The sequence below is a fragment of the Drosophila montana genome, unplaced genomic scaffold (genome assembly GCF_035044405.1).
Source record: "Drosophila montana isolate Dmon_TW-CO22-7 unplaced genomic scaffold, ASM3504440v1 contig_3833_1, whole genome shotgun sequence".
NCBI classification, from domain to species: domain Eukaryota; kingdom Metazoa; phylum Arthropoda; class Insecta; order Diptera; family Drosophilidae; genus Drosophila; species Drosophila montana.
In genome coordinates, this window is record NW_026998704.1 from 946,414 (window position 1) to 963,564 (window position 17,151).

General features: G+C 41.7%; 1 protein-coding gene across 1 annotated transcript; it reads left to right on the top strand.

Moving 5' to 3' along the window:
- The first annotated feature begins 620 nt into the window (after positions 1 to 620).
- On the top strand, positions 621 to 16,628 carry SP2353. Its single transcript, XM_064695747.1, has 15 exons — positions 621 to 1,104; positions 6,048 to 6,399; positions 8,854 to 8,970; positions 9,059 to 9,809; positions 11,202 to 11,317; positions 11,396 to 11,742; positions 11,809 to 11,998; positions 12,077 to 12,213; positions 12,284 to 12,501; positions 12,577 to 12,652; positions 12,725 to 12,877; positions 12,953 to 14,343; positions 15,107 to 15,208; positions 15,273 to 15,376; positions 15,450 to 16,628. The coding sequence occupies exons 2-15, from the start codon at positions 6,237 to 6,239 to the stop codon at positions 15,599 to 15,601; spliced, it is 4,017 nt and encodes a 1,338-aa protein (XP_064551817.1). The 5' UTR covers positions 621 to 1,104; positions 6,048 to 6,236; the 3' UTR covers positions 15,602 to 16,628.
- The last annotated feature ends 523 nt before the right edge of the window (positions 16,629 to 17,151 follow it).

The window sequence follows — 17,151 nt, forward strand, 5'->3', positions numbered from 1 at the left end:
TGTTGTTGTTGTTGTTCTTGTAACTTGAGCCCAGAATGTTTGGCATGTTTCGATTCCATAACGTTTCACGCATGCGCCAAAGCAAGTGCGCTCTCTTCAAGTGTGCGCTCTGGATAGAAGGCGACACTTGACTGCTGGACGGGGTAGAAGGCAAGAGGTATCAACAGACTACGAACAGAGCTGCCAGGGCAGCTGAAAGATTGTTATCCTGTGCAGCTGAGTGATTGCTATTAGCAAAAATGCTAGCTAACTAAAAGTATCATATAAATATAAAAATTAAAGAAAATAATAAATAGGTGTATAAAACAAATAATAAGTGAATAAAACTACAAATAATTACATTTCATTTCAACTTTCACTCATTGATAATTACGTTTCATTTTCAATTACGCTGACAGCCCTAAACCACCCTGTCGTGTGCCCGTACCAGTTCATATTTGGCGCCTCTTTACGCGCTCGGATAATCAGCTAGCGGATACTACGAAACCGTTTTGGGCACTCTAAGACCAACAACAACAACAACATTTGTCAGACTCTCTGGCTAAGGTGTTTCATTTGCTTCTGTTGGTGTTGTTGTTAGCGCGCTTCTTGCTCTCCGAACACTACAGTTAGTCACTTTGCGCTGGCAGAGTTCCGCTTCGTTCCAATCAGCCACGGCTTCGATACGCGCAGTAGTCTCCCGTCAATTAGAGTGTGAAAACGTGACGCTCCACAGCAACGGCAAATAAAACGACGCCGCCACAGAGACATCCTTTCGCAGGATACAACCAAAATATAACATATACACACACACGCGCAACAACAATAGCAGCAGCTAGTTGAATGGAAAAAAATTCAAACAAATTAAATGTAAAATTCCATTAAAATATAATGAGGTGTCAAGTGTAAAACGCAAAGTCGCCTTTAGGAGAGCCGAATGTGCAATGTGAAAGACAGCTTAAAATATTGTGCGTGTGTGCCCGTGTGCGTGTGTGTGTGCGTGCGTTGATGTAAATACAACGAAAATCGCTGAACGCCGAAAATAAAGCAGCAGAAATCAACGAAGTCGAAGACGACGTCGCCGTCAACGAGGCGGCCACTCGCCAAAAAGCAAAGGCAATCTAAGTGAGTAGCAATTGCTGTTGTTGTTGTTATTGTTGTTGGTGGAGAAACGAGGCGAAATGAAATAATGGAAATTTATGTTGGGCAAGCAGAGAGCGCACTTTAAAGTGCCACTTGAAGAGGCAACGCAGGGCGAGGGGAGTATTAGATATAAGAACATTTGTAAATGCATATGTATGTGTGTGTGTATTTGTTTGAACTTATATTATATTTGGCAAATTTGGCTGCTGGTTGCATTCAAATAACGCATTCGGCCCGGGAAATATTCGCTGTGTTGACGTTTCTCTCTCTCTTTTTCATTCGTTTGGCAACTTCCATTTTGCAGTCAGTCAAATGTCTTTGAAATAATGTCGCACAGCTTACATACATATATACAAAGCTGCGGCTGCAATGGCCGCATACACACACGCACGTCACGTTCTGTTGCTGCCTTTACGTTACACTCAGGGTGCGTGTGCGTGCGTGTGTGTGTGGGTGACTTCTTTTGTTTTAGTCCTTGCCTGAAATTGCTTTCTGCCGCTGCTGTTTTTTGCTTTTGTTGTACAGCTCAGCGCGACGTCTTTGACAGGGCGCAAGTAATATGCGCACCTGTGAATTTGCCATAAATTAGGCGCAAGAGACGCGCACACACACAGGCTTACAAATCTATACGTATACGCATGTCAAACGTTAAGAATTTAACAGCAAAAGCGGGCAGCAAAAACGCGCGCCAAACTTTTATGTTATGTGTGCGTGTGTGTGGATGTGTGGGTGTGCACTGGTGCCGTTACTTGGGTCAGTCTGTCATGCGTGAGCTGCTCGGCCCAAGCTAGCCCCAAGAGGCGTCCTGCCATACCGCTACACTCCCCATCGAACTGTTCGTCTGTCTGGTTGTTTAGTTGTTTCTGTTTGTATTTTGTGGTCTGCCTTCAATTGGCTCTCAACGGGCTTTTGCTCTATTTACCTTATAAAAACAAAATTTATTGCTGCTTTAACGATTTTTCTTTTGCGGTTATTTTCTGTTACTATTGCTGTCGCAGCTGCTGCTGCTGTTGTTGTTGTTGTTGTTGCTGTTGCTGCTGTAGTTTTGTCTGTTAAAAGTTTCCTCATTTTTTTTTTGCTCATTGACTTTGATGCTAGCTGTTTGTTTTATTTCTATGTGCTTGTGTTTGTATGTGTGTATTTACCGTTCGCTTTTCGTATTTGCTTTGTGTATTAAGTTTTGCGTGACATCAACACAAAAAATCATCAGCAACAACAGAAGAACAAAAAGTATCCACTCGTTGAGGCAAGGATATAATTTGTGCTGTGTTGGCTGTTGGCTGTGTTGGCCTTGTTATGGTTTTAAATCAATAATTTATACTATAGCCTGGCATGAGAATAGCCCGCATACAATATAGTTTTTGTGTTTGCTTGTTCAAGCTAATCAAGTTTTAGTTTTAGTTCTTTGTTGAGTAGATATAACAAGTAATAGGTGCTTAATCCGATTCGGGTCAGAGAAGGGCACAGATAAAAACATACATACATGTGTGTGTGTGTGTGTGTGTGTACGCACCAATCTCTGTGTGAAAAAAATATAAAACAATAACATAGCTGTTTAGCAGACGATCAGATCAGCAGTAGGAAAGTTTGTACAAGAGTTAAGCAGCAGAACTTTAACATAACAGTCACGCTTTAGAGTTTTACGTTTCGTGTCTTAACATAAGATTTTATAGTAACAATTGCTAACAGTACAGTTGTCATAAAACAAGAACAGTGCAATAACTTATTTTAGCAGTGGGGGAGTTATAAAAGAGGGAGATAAGCGAGTGGGCAATGTTGTGTAACCTGTAAGCAGCAGAGCTCTAGCATAACAGTATACAGGGTCAGGCCATAAATTAATGGAATTTGGCAATTGCGAACAGAGTTTTTCTTATCATTACATCACAAAAACAATTTGCGTTTACCTTAAATACTTTTTGTTGTCGTTAGTTATGATTTTCTTTGGGGCACTCAAGAAAGCTCCAATTGCCCAATTGTCATTTCTTGTTACCCAACACTCTTTCAAACTTGGCCGTTTGTGTGTTGGACACGTTGCCCACCTAAAAAAAACAAAAAAACATCAAGAAAAATGTTATGAATTTACGATTTTTGTGCTGAGTTTTCTCATAAACTTTATCCTCTGCACCGGCAGAACTTTATGCGAAATTGTGCGGGAGCAGACAGAAAAGCCAATTTGAACTAAGAAAAGTAGTGTCATAAATTCAGGGCAAGATCCCTGCAGACAATCAATAATTGACGGAACTGTCAATTAATCATAGCATACTTTTCAGCTGTATTAAATTGGAAATGATGTTTTTAGTTTTTTCATTAATTCCATTGTAAATTTAGCATAGAATTGTGTAATTAAATCAATGCCACTCGGCGCTAATTTAGTTCCATTAGCTTCATAATTGGGTTGATTAACTTTTTTTTTTGATTTTTTGGCCCGTGTCCGAGAGCGAAGTGCCATTAATTTTGATTCTGGCAATATCTATGTGTTCGTCTAATTAGTTTGGGCCTGCGGCAAATGCTCTAAAGCGCCCAAAAGGCCACTTGCCACTTGCCATTTGCCACTTATCACTAACAACTTGGCCTGCTGCAAAATTTTCCAGCCAAATGAGCGCACGTTTTTGCTGCGTTTACCTGAATAATGAGTTTTCATGTGCCGCATGCCACATGCCGCATACCCCACATCACACACACACACACACACACACACACGGACATCAGCTTCATCGTCAGCAATCCCGGACTGGTTAAATATATGCATTCTGGCTGAAACTCGGGCGACAGCCTTCAACATTTGCTGGCCATTCGGAGGCGTCGTACCGGAAAGAAATGCCATTAAAAACGCAATAAAAATGCAAAAACAACAACAAAATCAAAAGAAATACAACAAAATTGAAAAGAAAAAAATCCGAAATGAAAGAAAATGAAAATAAAACGTAAAGAGTGGGCAAAAACGTATCAAGAAATATGTGCGGGGCCTGTAGTATGTCAACGTGTGTGTGTCTGTGTGGGTGTGGGTGTGTGTGTGTGTGTGTTAGTTAGTGTGCGTGCTTAAGGCTCCAGTGCAAATAGCCAAGGTGGAAAAATCGATATAAATGAATACGGTAACATTTGGTCGGGCCTGAAACACCCAAAAACTCGAGACAGTACAAATGGCAAATGTTTTTTTTTTTTTTTCTTGTGTTTTCATTTTTGGCCTACCAACGTCCAACTTGCAAAACTTTTGCACGCACACGAACGTAAAAACAACAACCACAACACCCGCACTAAAGTAGCCCACCCATCCCCACACACACACCCTCACACACATCAACACTCACGCCCCACGGCCCGAGTCAGAGGCAGACACCGCGATTTTAAGCGCAGGCATACAAAAGTTGATATAAAAATAAAGCAAAAATGAAAACAACAACGCTACAGTAAAGCGTGCTCAATAGGGAAATACCCTATAATTAACTTTACACAGGTAGTTCTGATAAAATAAATTGTCCCTCATTAACATAATTCATTTTTACCATTTTCTGTTAACCTAACTGAATTGCTTATCATGCAACAAGAAATATTTTTTGTTCAAAATCACAGCGAGAAATCACTTTGGGAATTATCATAAAAATATTATTGATGCATTTTTATTTAACTCTATTTATAATGCTCATTTTCAGTTGAGTGGAGAGATTTTTAAAATCAATCTGTTAAATTCTACAGAGAGATTAAATAACAGACAAAATCATTAATAACAGTTGTATTTTTGTTAAATGTTAAAAGCATTTTAACAGTCGATCTGCAAGGGGAAGATTAACATATCAATGTTAATGTTAAATGTTATGTTAAGCGCATGATAAGCGCATGTTAGGCAATGTTCTATTACATAGTTGAAATGTTAAGCTGTAAAATATAAAATTCAGAGCTGTCTAAAAAACCCAAAGTAGAGCATTTTCTCTAGGGTACATCAAGAACAGCAACAACAACAACAACAACTACAACAAATAGCTGTAGCAATGGAGAAAGATTTCATGCTGCGGCTGCAATTTTTGCCCCAGTAAGTACGCTACATATTTTTGAGCACGGGTTAAGTGCCACGCATGAGTGTGTGTACCAAATACACACACGCATGCAAAGTGTAAGCGTGTGTTTCTATATGCATATATGTATAGATGTGTGTGTGTGTGTGTGTAGATATGTACAGATGTGAGTTTGGGTCTGTGACCCGGCTTCAGCGCATTTGCTCGCGTTTTTCAACACAGACATTTGACATTTCAATTTCGATTGTCCGCCAAAAATGACAAAAAAAAGTTCAAGAATGGATAAAAAATCGAAAAGCTAGTAATTTATTTTGCCGTTACATTTGTTTCTTCTTCTTCGTCCTCGTCTGTCCAAATACATTTTGGCAAATTGTCGTATTGATTTCTAATTACATGCATTTGCCCCAAGGCACTTGGCTTAAGGTAGGGCCACGACACCGTCTCGGGATCGCTGGATATATATCTATGTATATATGCGTTTGTCTGTGTGTGTGTGTGTGTGTGTGTACATTTCTGTAGGAGTGGCTTAGTCAGCCAAATAGAAACAAATTGAAGGATGGGGCACATTGTCTACTATTAGTATTTGTTGTGGTGGCGTTGCCATGACGGCGTTTATTGATTTTACTGCTGCCAACAACGGGGCCAGGTGGTGGGGGGGGGGGGGGGTGAAGGGGGACGGACGGTGGCAAGTGGCATGCGGCATGTGGCAAGAGCCATCAGGCAACAGCCATGAATCATGTTTGTGTGGGTCGCGCGGCGTTGCGTGTTTAGCAATTTGTGGTTATATTATAATGACCACTTGATTTGCCTGCGCCTGTGCCCCTCTCCCTCTCTCTCACTCTCTCTATCTATCTTTCTCTGTCTGTCTTGCTCACACTAATTGCTTGGCTGTGCTTGTGCTTAATATATCAACAGGGAACAGAAGCAGTCGCAGAGGCAACGCCGAGACGCATGTACGCTCTATGCTCAGCGCTGGCTGGTGGCCGAAGTCGTCTAAAACGGCCAACGATCGTGTGAACTGTGCGTATACTTAATATTTTTTGTGTGTGGATCAGCCAGGTGTGCAGCCAGCGTTAGCAACAACAAGGACAACAAACAACCAAAATGTTCACTTCAAAGCGACAACAACAACAACAACAACAAGGACTACTGCAGCCAGGACATCAAAGACACGTTTGGCTGTTGTCTCTATTGCTGCTGCTGCTGACATTGCTGGGGCAACATCAATGCAGCAACATCGTGGAGCCAGAGGAGGCCGCTTTTCAAGGTGCGTATGCAACTGACAACTGACAACATAACCCAGCCCCAGCCACTGCGAGCTGTCAAATTTTTGGCTGCATATCAATAAATGAAGAGGCGAACCTGCCGCCTGTCTGTCTATCTGTCTGACCTGTCTGATGCCTGCCTGTCTGGCTTGGCTTTGACATTAATGAGTGACTTAATTATGCGTTGCACACACACACACACACACTCTCACACACACACATTGCATAACCGCTGTCAATGAACGTAGTTATGCAATGTTTTTGTAAAATTTTTGTGCTTGCGAACGCAACTGCTGCACGCATCTCCTTATCACTCCCTCCCCTCTCTCTCTCTCTCTCTCTCTCTCTCTCTCTCTGTCTCTGTCTCTCTCTGCTTTCTCACTTTGCCTTGTCCCTGGTCGTGTTGATGTGTGCTGCTGACACTTCGATTTCAATTGCATGCAATATGCGATTTTTCAATTTCAATTTGAATACGCAATGGCAAGCGACAAGCTCTACACTACTCCATCAACTTCCACGGACGAGGCGAGAGGGGAGGGTGAAGAGGGGAGAGGGGCAGAGCAACTATTCACATTTGAAGTGCAGCTGTGTGTGTGTGTGTGTGCGCATGCAAATGTATTGAGTGTCCAGTGCACTTTAATCGCCTCCACACAGTTGCTTAATCAACTAGCAATCACACACATACACACACACACTCACTCCCTATTTGCGTGTGTGTGTGTGTGTGACTTGATGGCTCTTTAAGAGTGTTGTTGCGTGTTCTATGTGATAGAATAAAGCTAAACGTAGCCAGAATGACGTAAGCGTTCGTCAAAGGCATAGCACTTGCTGCTGGTTAGACGTAAGTCTTTACCGCTACTCGTTATACTTCACTGGATATCCTGAAAAGCAATTGTACTTATCCGAATGAACCGCTACTCGTAATACTTCACTGGCTATACGGAAAAGCAATTGTATTTATCCGAATGAACTGTAATTAATATTCAATACGTGTAATCACTCATAATTGTGTCTTGTAATAATCTAATAACGTATGTGTTGAAGAATAATCAATACATATGTATATGCATTCATATTTGCTACTTGTTATACTTTGTTATACAAATCTGAAACGATAGAAATTATTGTCCCAATGAAGTACTCGGTACTTGCCTAAAGCTAGTATTTTGCACTCGTCATACTTTACTCGGTATTTGCTATACCTCTGACATACTTTGATGTATATTACAGTTCAGTAATATATTTTGCACATTATACTATACTCGATACTTGATATACAGCTTACATACATCGCTGTTGCACTCGTTACAGTTTTCTCGATACTTGATATAGCTCTCACATACATCTCTGTTCGATGCAGTTAAGTTTTGATAAGAAGTCAATTTTTATTTTACACTTAATACTGAGTATATGATACAGAGCAAACAAGTACTCATTGATTTCTTTTACTCGCTATTTCATATATGTTACGCAGTGCTCGTTATACTCTACTCTTTACTTGTGAAACCCACCTTTATATAGTGAAATTAAAAGAAGAGATTAGAACTACTGCCTGGTACAGGCTACTCGTTACTAGTTATATTTAACTCGATACTTGTTACTCGTTATATTTTACTCGTTACTCGTTAGAGTTCGGTTAAGGGTCTACTAAAGGTTACTCGTTGCTCGTTATATTTTAATTCATATTCGTTACTCGTTATATTTTAATTCATACTCGTTACTCGTTACGAACCGCTTAAAGTCACATTGTGGCCAGAGAATGACGTAATCGTTTAGCAAATAACAAGCACTCAGCGAGTACACGCCTTGCACTTACACTCGCTAGTCGTTGCACTTGAGCAGAGCCTAATGCGACTCTTAGACTTTGCCAAGAGCTGGCATAATTTGCCGCTTGGCATTTGATGTCAAGTGAGCTGTCGATAGGTATACGTCAAAGCGAAAGCAACGCAACGCTACATAAAGCTATGCATTGCTCTGCTTTACTTAGCTGAACTTTGGTTAACTTCACTTTGATTGGCTGCGCTCAAACGCCATTTGCATTCGGGTTGGGCTTTTGAGCTAAATAAAATTCCATTGCATACTTTCGAGAGCGTGCGAGCATTTTGCATTGAAATTGCGAGCAGAATTCTTATTGAAAATTTGGTACGCAAGGCAAAGGGACTCAACAGTTGTGGCTGCTGCTCAGTTTTGGAGCACGGCCAAACTGTCTGTGGGCGGGCGGGAATGTGCGTGGTGCGTGTGCATTTGAAATGTGGGCAATGCCGGGCAGTAAATTACCAACATGACTCTACCCCAAAGTCGGTAAAGCTCATTAGAATTTATTGCGGACACGTCGGTCACACCCAGGCGCCCGAGCAGGGACACGCACGCAACACGAGCCGAAAATATGAACTCGAAACTCGAAATTTAAATGAACAGTGGAAGCAATTAAAAATGTTGTTTGTTCAAAAACCCAGGTCACTGCGGACACACGAGTCCCTGCGAGCAGCTGTGCTATGAGATACACGATGGGATGTACGAGTGCGATTGCATCGAGGGCTACGAGCTAAATAAGAACGGCTACAGCTGTCAAGGTGCGTGACCCCACAATGAACTCGCAATTGAGTTTGTGAATAAGTTGAAATCTGGCTAATGTTCATTTTGTTACGCTTCGTTTTGCAGTCATAAACACGACAAACAGCGGCGCGGATGGACATGGCAAATCGGATGAGGATGTGCTCTATCAGAAGGGCGCTTCCTTTAGCGCCAAGTTGGCCAACGACAGGCCCGACCTGGCCCAGACCCGCAGCTACGCGGCAGCCGAAGCTGAACGGCAAAGCCAAGCGGATGTGGCTGATGCGGATGCGGATCCGAATGCGGATAGCGAATATGATTACAACGACGAGAATTTAGATGATGGCGGCATGCGGGAACAGAAAGTCAATTCAAACGATTATTACATATCAGCCGAGAGCATTAGCTTCAACGAGAATCAAGAACTGGATGCGGCCGACTTTAAGGTGGCGACCACAACAAAAACAACAACAGCAGCAGCAACAACAACAACAACAACAGCCAGAGCAACAACAACAACAACAACAACAAAAGCTGAACAGCGCAATGTGCTGGATTACGGGTCGGCAGATGCGGATGTGGATGTGGATGAGTATTATAGCTACAAGTCGGACATGTCCATCTACGATGATGTCAATAATAATCAATTAAATTTAAGACGCAACAGCAACAGCAATTCGCAAACATATCAACAGACTAGCAACAACTACAATAACAACTTGAACAACGACAACACAAAAGTCGCTATACATATCAATAAAAATGCTGCCAATTCCAACATATCAGCTAAAACAACAACAACAGCAACAACAACAACGACAACAACAACTCCTGCAGCAACAACAACAGTCAGCAGCAGGTAAGCTCTAGATTAAATAACCCATTTATTAGTTTCAAATGCAATTATATAATGTTTGCCATCATTCCACTGGCTGAATGTTGACAACATTCATGAGACGACAATTCGCCAAGTGAACTCCGAACAATGATACTTGATAAAATTCTTCGCTTCACAATGCAATCGTAATCATGTTTTATTGTGTTACGAAATCGAATAATCAGCTTTAAATTATGTCAGCATCGAACAGAACTTCATTTTTAATGACTTCCTCAAGAAAACTATTCAATAATAAATGTGTCCTAGTTAGGGCTGGAATTGAGCGGAAATTTATTTGCACTTAAAGGTATAGCTGCATATCTTATGGAAAAGTTTTGTGGGACAGACGTAATTTGCTTTCCCTTTTAAGTATTCTTAAAAATAATTTTACTCATGCCCCGTACCGATTGAAGATGGTTATTCAGAGCATAAGAATTAAGTGCAAATTATTAAATGAATATTAAAAAATGTTTAAAATAAATATTTTTTGATTAGGACGTCGGGCTTAGTCGTTTAAGCCATGTACGTCTGTCCGTCTGTATGATAGTGACGATCTTGAATCGCTCTCGAAAATTTTATAATTTGTCATTTTTATATTTATATTTCCCCCTAATTATATAACATCGATAAATATCGATTTTAAACAAGTTTTTCCCATATCACCGACACATTATTATTATCAATACTTTTAAGTTTAGAATTTATTGTTTTAATTTTATTTTTTATATTATTTATTTATTTGAATATATTGAATTATGAAAGACACCAAACTTTAAATGTTGGCTCTTGACTTGCGTAACCATAGAAAATTGAAAAAATCCGAGAGTTAAAAGTGATCTAATTTTTATAATTAGAGACTTGTCATTTAGTATATTCACAATTGGATATCCTCATGTTAAATTTTAAATACCATCTTGTTAGATTTTAGTAAATGTAAGGATGGGAATGCAAACGTTTGGTATTTAACTAAACTGAATTCTTAACGATTGCCTGATAGTTTATTTGATTTGATTATTTAATATTTAATACAAAATCTATGTAAGGTACATCTTGTCAGTAGAATTGACTTCCCTCAAATTTCCCTTGTGCCGTTTAACTACAGTCTTAACGCAAACACAAGAATATCCTCAAGTTACCAAAGCTTTTAGTATTTGATGCCAAAAATTCTAAATGATTATCGATAACTTTAAAATGCCAGCACTAATTGGCTCTTCGCTGGGGTTGTAACGGTAAAAAAAAGTCGAAAAATATTCGTTAAGTTTTCGATTTTAATTGACTTCCTAGTGTAGAATTGCCAAATTCACTTAAGTGTGTGTAGACTATTAAAATCTAAACGAATATTTGAACAAGCAATTCTTCTTCCTATTCTTTTAGCAACACACTTTGCAATCTGGACTGCGGCTCGGAGGGCATTTGCGCTCTCGAGGCAACGGCGTCCACTGCCCGCTGCCTGTGCCCCTTTGGCAAAACGGGCGAAGGTTGCGTCGAAGGTATGTGCGTGTGATTAAATGTTTATGCTACCTGCGTATTTTTATGGCTAGTTGGCTAATGGCTAATCTTTTGCACAGATATCAGGGCGCACGTGCCACGCTTTGCGAAACGCTCCTGGCTGGCATTTGCCGCTCTGCATGGCGCCTATAAGCATGTGCAGCTGCGCCTGGAATTCCGTCCAGAAGCCTTTGATGGCATCATACTGCTGAGCGGGGAACGTGATGATCTAACCGGCGATTTTATGGCCCTGCTGCTTAACAAGGGCTTTGTCGAGTTCTGGTTCGATTGCGGCTCCGGTGTGGGCAGCGTTCGCTCCAGGGAGACCATCATGCTGAACGAATGGAACTCGGTGATTATCTATCGCCATCGCTGGGATGCCTGGCTGGTGCTCAATCATGGCACCAAAGTCCAGGGCCGGTCCAATGTAAGTAATTATCAAAAATCCTTCAGCATGTGCAGTTTTTTTTTATTAATATGGTTTGTCTTGCAGGGTCTATTCTCGCGCATCACCTTCCGCGAACCGGTCTTCTTGGGCGGCATAGGCAACATCACCGGCCTGGCCAAGCGATTGCCCCTGGCTGAGGGCTTTGCCGGCTGCATACGACGTTTTGTGGCCAACGAGCACGACTATAAGTTCACGGATCATCCCTTGGGCGATGTTATCAACGGATTCGACATACGTAAGTGAAGTCAAAAATCCACTACAGCTGGTGAACAATGGGTGGAAAACATATCTATAACTTCTACTTGGCTTTCAGAGGACTGCTCGACGGACAAGTGTGTGCGTTATCCCTGCCAGCATGGCGGCAAGTGCTTGCCCTCGGATCAGGGCGCCGTTTGCCTGTGCCCCATTGGCTTTGTGGGTGATTTGTGCGAGATACGCATGGATCTGCAGGTGAGCATACGCGAAATAGCTTTGTTATCCTGGTTGGTTGCATCACACATTTAATTAAATTTAATTTCAGGTACCCGCTTTTAATGGCTCCTCGTTTCTGCGCTATGCGCCGCTGGGCGACAGCGCCTTAATCTGGCTGGAGCTGAAGGTTATATTAAAGCCGGAACAGGCAGACGGCCTGATACTCTACTCTGGACCCGAGCAGCGTGGCGATTTCATAGCTTTGTATTTGCACGACGGCTTTGTGGAGTTTGCTTTCGATTTGGGCAGCGGACCCGCCATGGTGCGGTAAGTACTCCCACACTTCAGGCAACTGCCAATTCGTTATGCATTCATCTAACTGCATCCCCTTTCGACCAGCAGCAGTGAGCACTCGCTGAGTCTGGGACAATGGCATACCATCAAGATCTCAAGGACCGCACGCCTGGCCGTGCTCAAGGTAAGCCAGAAGGAAGCTTTGAACTTGGCTGGCATGTTGAACTCTTTGCTTTGTTTGTGCACACACCCACAGATCGATCAGCATCAGGAGGTCATGACCATATCCTCGAACGGCTTTTGGCATCTGTCGCTGGCGCAAAACCTATTTGTGGGCGGGGTCAATCATGTGGACCGCCTGCCACTGGATCTCAAGTACAAGTCCTTCTTTGTGGGCTGCATTCAGCGCGTAAGTTTCAGTGATTAATCTCAACTCAAGTCAAGTCAAGAGTAGCTGCCACTAACCAGGCAATTTCTGCCACAGATTGACATCAATGGCCACTCGCTGGGCATTGTGGCCGAGGCGCTCGGCGGCAGCAACATTGGCAACTGCCCGCACGCGTGTGTTGCCCGTCCGTGCGGCCCGCTGGCCGAGTGCGTGCCACAAATGGAGAGCTACGAGTGCCGTTGCAGCATCTACAACGAGCGCTGCAACAAGGCAGCTGAAGTGCCGCCCGAGCAGCTGCCGGAGCTGATGCTCCACAAGCAGCAGCACAATGCCCAAACACTTGAACCCAAACAATACAAAGGAGTTGAGTCTAAGAAACTGTCGGCGCACAAGAAGCATGCCACAAAGCGCAAGAATTTGCATAAGCACAAGGCACCGACACCTGCAATCACCTCCACCACCTCCACCACCAGCACAACCACAACGACTACAGCAACGCCCCCCACAGAAGCAGCAGCATCTGGTGCACCGAGCAATGAGGAAATCGAAGATGATATCATTTTCCGCTTTGTGCATGACAATGCCGCACAAGCGGCCGCCAGTCCAATTGGGGGGCAGCAGGTGAAGGGGATGGGCGAGCAGCCCGCACTCCTGGGCAAGCAGCATGTGAGCAAGCATGAGCATCACCAGAAGCCCAACGCCTTTGCTCGTAAACTTAGCCGTCTGCCCACACACTATGAAAGTTTCCAGACAAATCCCGACAGCGATATACTCACATTTGATGATAACAACGATTGGGTGGCCAGCCTCCAGCAGCAGGAGTATGCGGATGCCATGGCGACCAGTCAAGTGGGCACTCCACTTGCCAGCTCAGCTGAAGGTAATGCGAATGCGAATGCGGCAGGTGATGGGGATGTGGATGCGGATGCGGATGCGAGTGGCTTTGTTTTCGACGAATCGTTGTTTGATGCCTCCGACGGTGCTGAGGATTATCAACGAAAGCAGCTCGCCCAGGACATGAAACGCATCATGTCCAATACACACACGCACACACACACGCTGAAGCAGGGACAGGAGCAGCAGCAGCAGCAGCAGCAGCAGGCATCACCTGTCGCCGCCGAGCCGCAGTACGAAGATTACAGCGACGACGAGCTGCTGACGCCCGTGCTCAAGTCCGAGCCGGTAGCAGTTGCTCCGAGCACACCGCAAACCCACACCGACTGGAGTCTGCTGAAGAAATTCGATCTGTCCGCGGAGCATCAGTCGCAGGTACAGAGCGTGCGCAAGAATTTTGGCGCCTGCTTTGCCGGCACCGACAGCTATTTCCACTACAACGATGCCGACACCATGAGCCAGGTCATCAGCTACAACATTGACCTCAATCTGCGCATCAAGACGCATTCCGAGAACGGTGTCATACTATGGACGGGACGCCAGGGCACAACCGAGCTGCACGATGACTACTTGTCGCTGGGCATTGAGCAGGGGTAAGTACGAGGTTCTAAAACAATCAAAGTAATAAATTTGATACCCACAAATGGGAGTTATCTTTGTGGGGTGGCACAAAAACCCAAGGCATTAGATTAGTTAGATATCAGCTTCATCTCAATTTTCTTTAAATTATGTCAGTGTTTACTTGAGAGTTCTCAAAGATTTTATTAGTAAAACGTATATTAAATAAATTCCTTAGCTTCCCATCGAATAAAAATGAAGCTTTTGTCAACCCACTTTCCAACCTTAGACAAATATTCCATTCATTATACGTTTCAATTTGATTCCTACAAAAAGCTGATAGGATATTCCACTCATTTTTCACCCTAACCAGTGGAATTCCTTTCGAGGCTTTTCATCGCATAGAAATCAACTTTTGTCAATTAACTTTCCAAACATACTCAAATATTCCATTCATTATAAGTCTTACTTTGATTCCCATAAAAAGCTGATAAGATATTCCAGTTATTTTTCACCCTAACCAGTGGAATTCCTTTCGAGGCTTGTCGTTATAAACTTAAACGAAATATTTTCTAAGCTCTTACGATTTGGGCCAGCACAAATTGATCACATTTAATTATATTTTGATTCAATTTGATTCCCATAAAAATCTGATAAGATATTCCACTCATGTTTCACCCTAACCAGTGGAATTTCTTTCCAGGCTTGTCGTAATACGAAATATTTGCCAAGCTCTTACGATTTGGGCCAGCCCAAATAGTTATAGAATAATATTTTGATTAATTTATATATTTGCAGATATTTGCATTTTCGCTACGATCTGGGCGCTGGCGAGTTGGACATACGCTTTAATGGCACCAAAGTCAGCGATGGACTCTGGCACCGCGTTCGGGCCATACGGTTAGTGAGAAACTAAGTAAAACATATATAAATATATGTCTTTAATAAACCATTTAATTTGCAGAAACTCCCAGGAGGGCTATCTGGAGGTGGATGGACGTAAGACCATGACGCTACGTGCGCCGGGCAAGCTGCGGCAATTGAATACCGATACCGGACTCTATGTTGGTAGGTTGCTGCCCCCCTCCCAACATAAATGAATACTTTTAGAAAGTAATGTCTATTTATGTTGCCATTTTAGGTGGCATGCCCGATGTGGCTTACTTTACGCATCAGCGCTATTTAAGTGGCATTATTGGCTGCATATCTGAGATCGTGCTGGCTGGCGAGAAATTGAACTTTGATCCGAACACGTTGGGCACGGCGCACAATGTGGAGACAGGCCTACTATGAAACGCTGCACTTGCATAAGAAGCGTCAAGACTTTTGATATATCAAATAGTTTAAATGTTATTATTTTCAATTAACGAAATGTTTACAAAATGTATATTTCGTTTGTGTTTGTACAAAGACGCTTTTAAAATCAACTGAGAAAGAGAAAGAGGAGACAAGGAGACGAGACGAGAAGAGAAGGAAGTTCTAGTTGGGGGAATTTTTTTACGCCAAGAGACGAGCTGAGAAGTAACTAAAGTAAATATAGTAAACCATACTACATATGATATAGTGCATACAAAACATATTGATTATATACAAATGCATTCATAGATATATATATATGTAAAACGAAAGAAACCCAAAAAACAAGGCATGCTTCACATAGCCTGTGACTGTCAATACTTCAGAATGGAATAGTTTATATATAACTTTAGCAAAGATTTATAAAATGAAAACTGCGTAAACGAGCCTAAAAAAAACAAACCACATATTGTATCTAGAAAATGAGCAACAAAGAGATGAAGAGTGTGCACATGTTTTATGTCCATTTTGAGCGCTTTGATTTAAGTGAACGTTACGCTTTGTGTGCAGAGTTGCCACCTTTTTGTAAGACACTCACACACACACACACACACACACACAATTATATACTCGTATACACACGTATACACACGCATATTGGCAATACTTTCGTCTTTCGCATTGCTGTACCTTAAAAAAAAATGAAGAACAAAAAACAAACTATAACTGTACATTCTGTACTTCTTGAAAGTTCTATAACTGTCAACAACAAAAAACAAAAGTTAATTGAGGCGAATACGAAGAAGCAGCAGAGTAAACATACTTATTAAATGGTAAGTTAATAAATGTGTAGCGTGTATTAGATTGTAAGTTGGCACACACACACACACACACATACACACACGAAGCCTGCCTATGTAAACTTTTATATAAACGAAAATACACCAATAACAACAACAAAAAAACATACGTAAGCTACACACACACACACACACACAGACACCCAAGACGCGCTGAACCAGAATTGATATATGTGAGCGATTTTTAACAATTTATACTACAATACAACAGACATCAACAAGAACAACTAGCTAAAACTTAAAAAACAAAAGCAATTTAACAATCCCATAGCGAAATTTTTAAATGCTAACTACAAACATAAAATGAACAAGAAATACTGCAAATTAGCCTGTTGCAAGAAATGCAAAAGCAAATACACAATGTTTGTATTCATCTTATGAGTATGATTTTGTAGCTTAATGATAACATCTACGTACGTAGCTATATATATATACATATATAAACAAAAAAATAAATATGCGTATATATACATATATATACAAATATATATATAAATGAGAAACTATAGTGAAGAAAAAAAAACAACAAGCATTAAATGAATAAAGAAATCACAACCACCAATCAATGTAAAACTAAATTAAACGACATTCAATGTAGCTTATTTATAATATGCGAGAACGAAGAAGCATTGAGATATTTAATTTCGTACATTGGTTTGCAGAAAATAAAAATATAAAAAGAAAAAC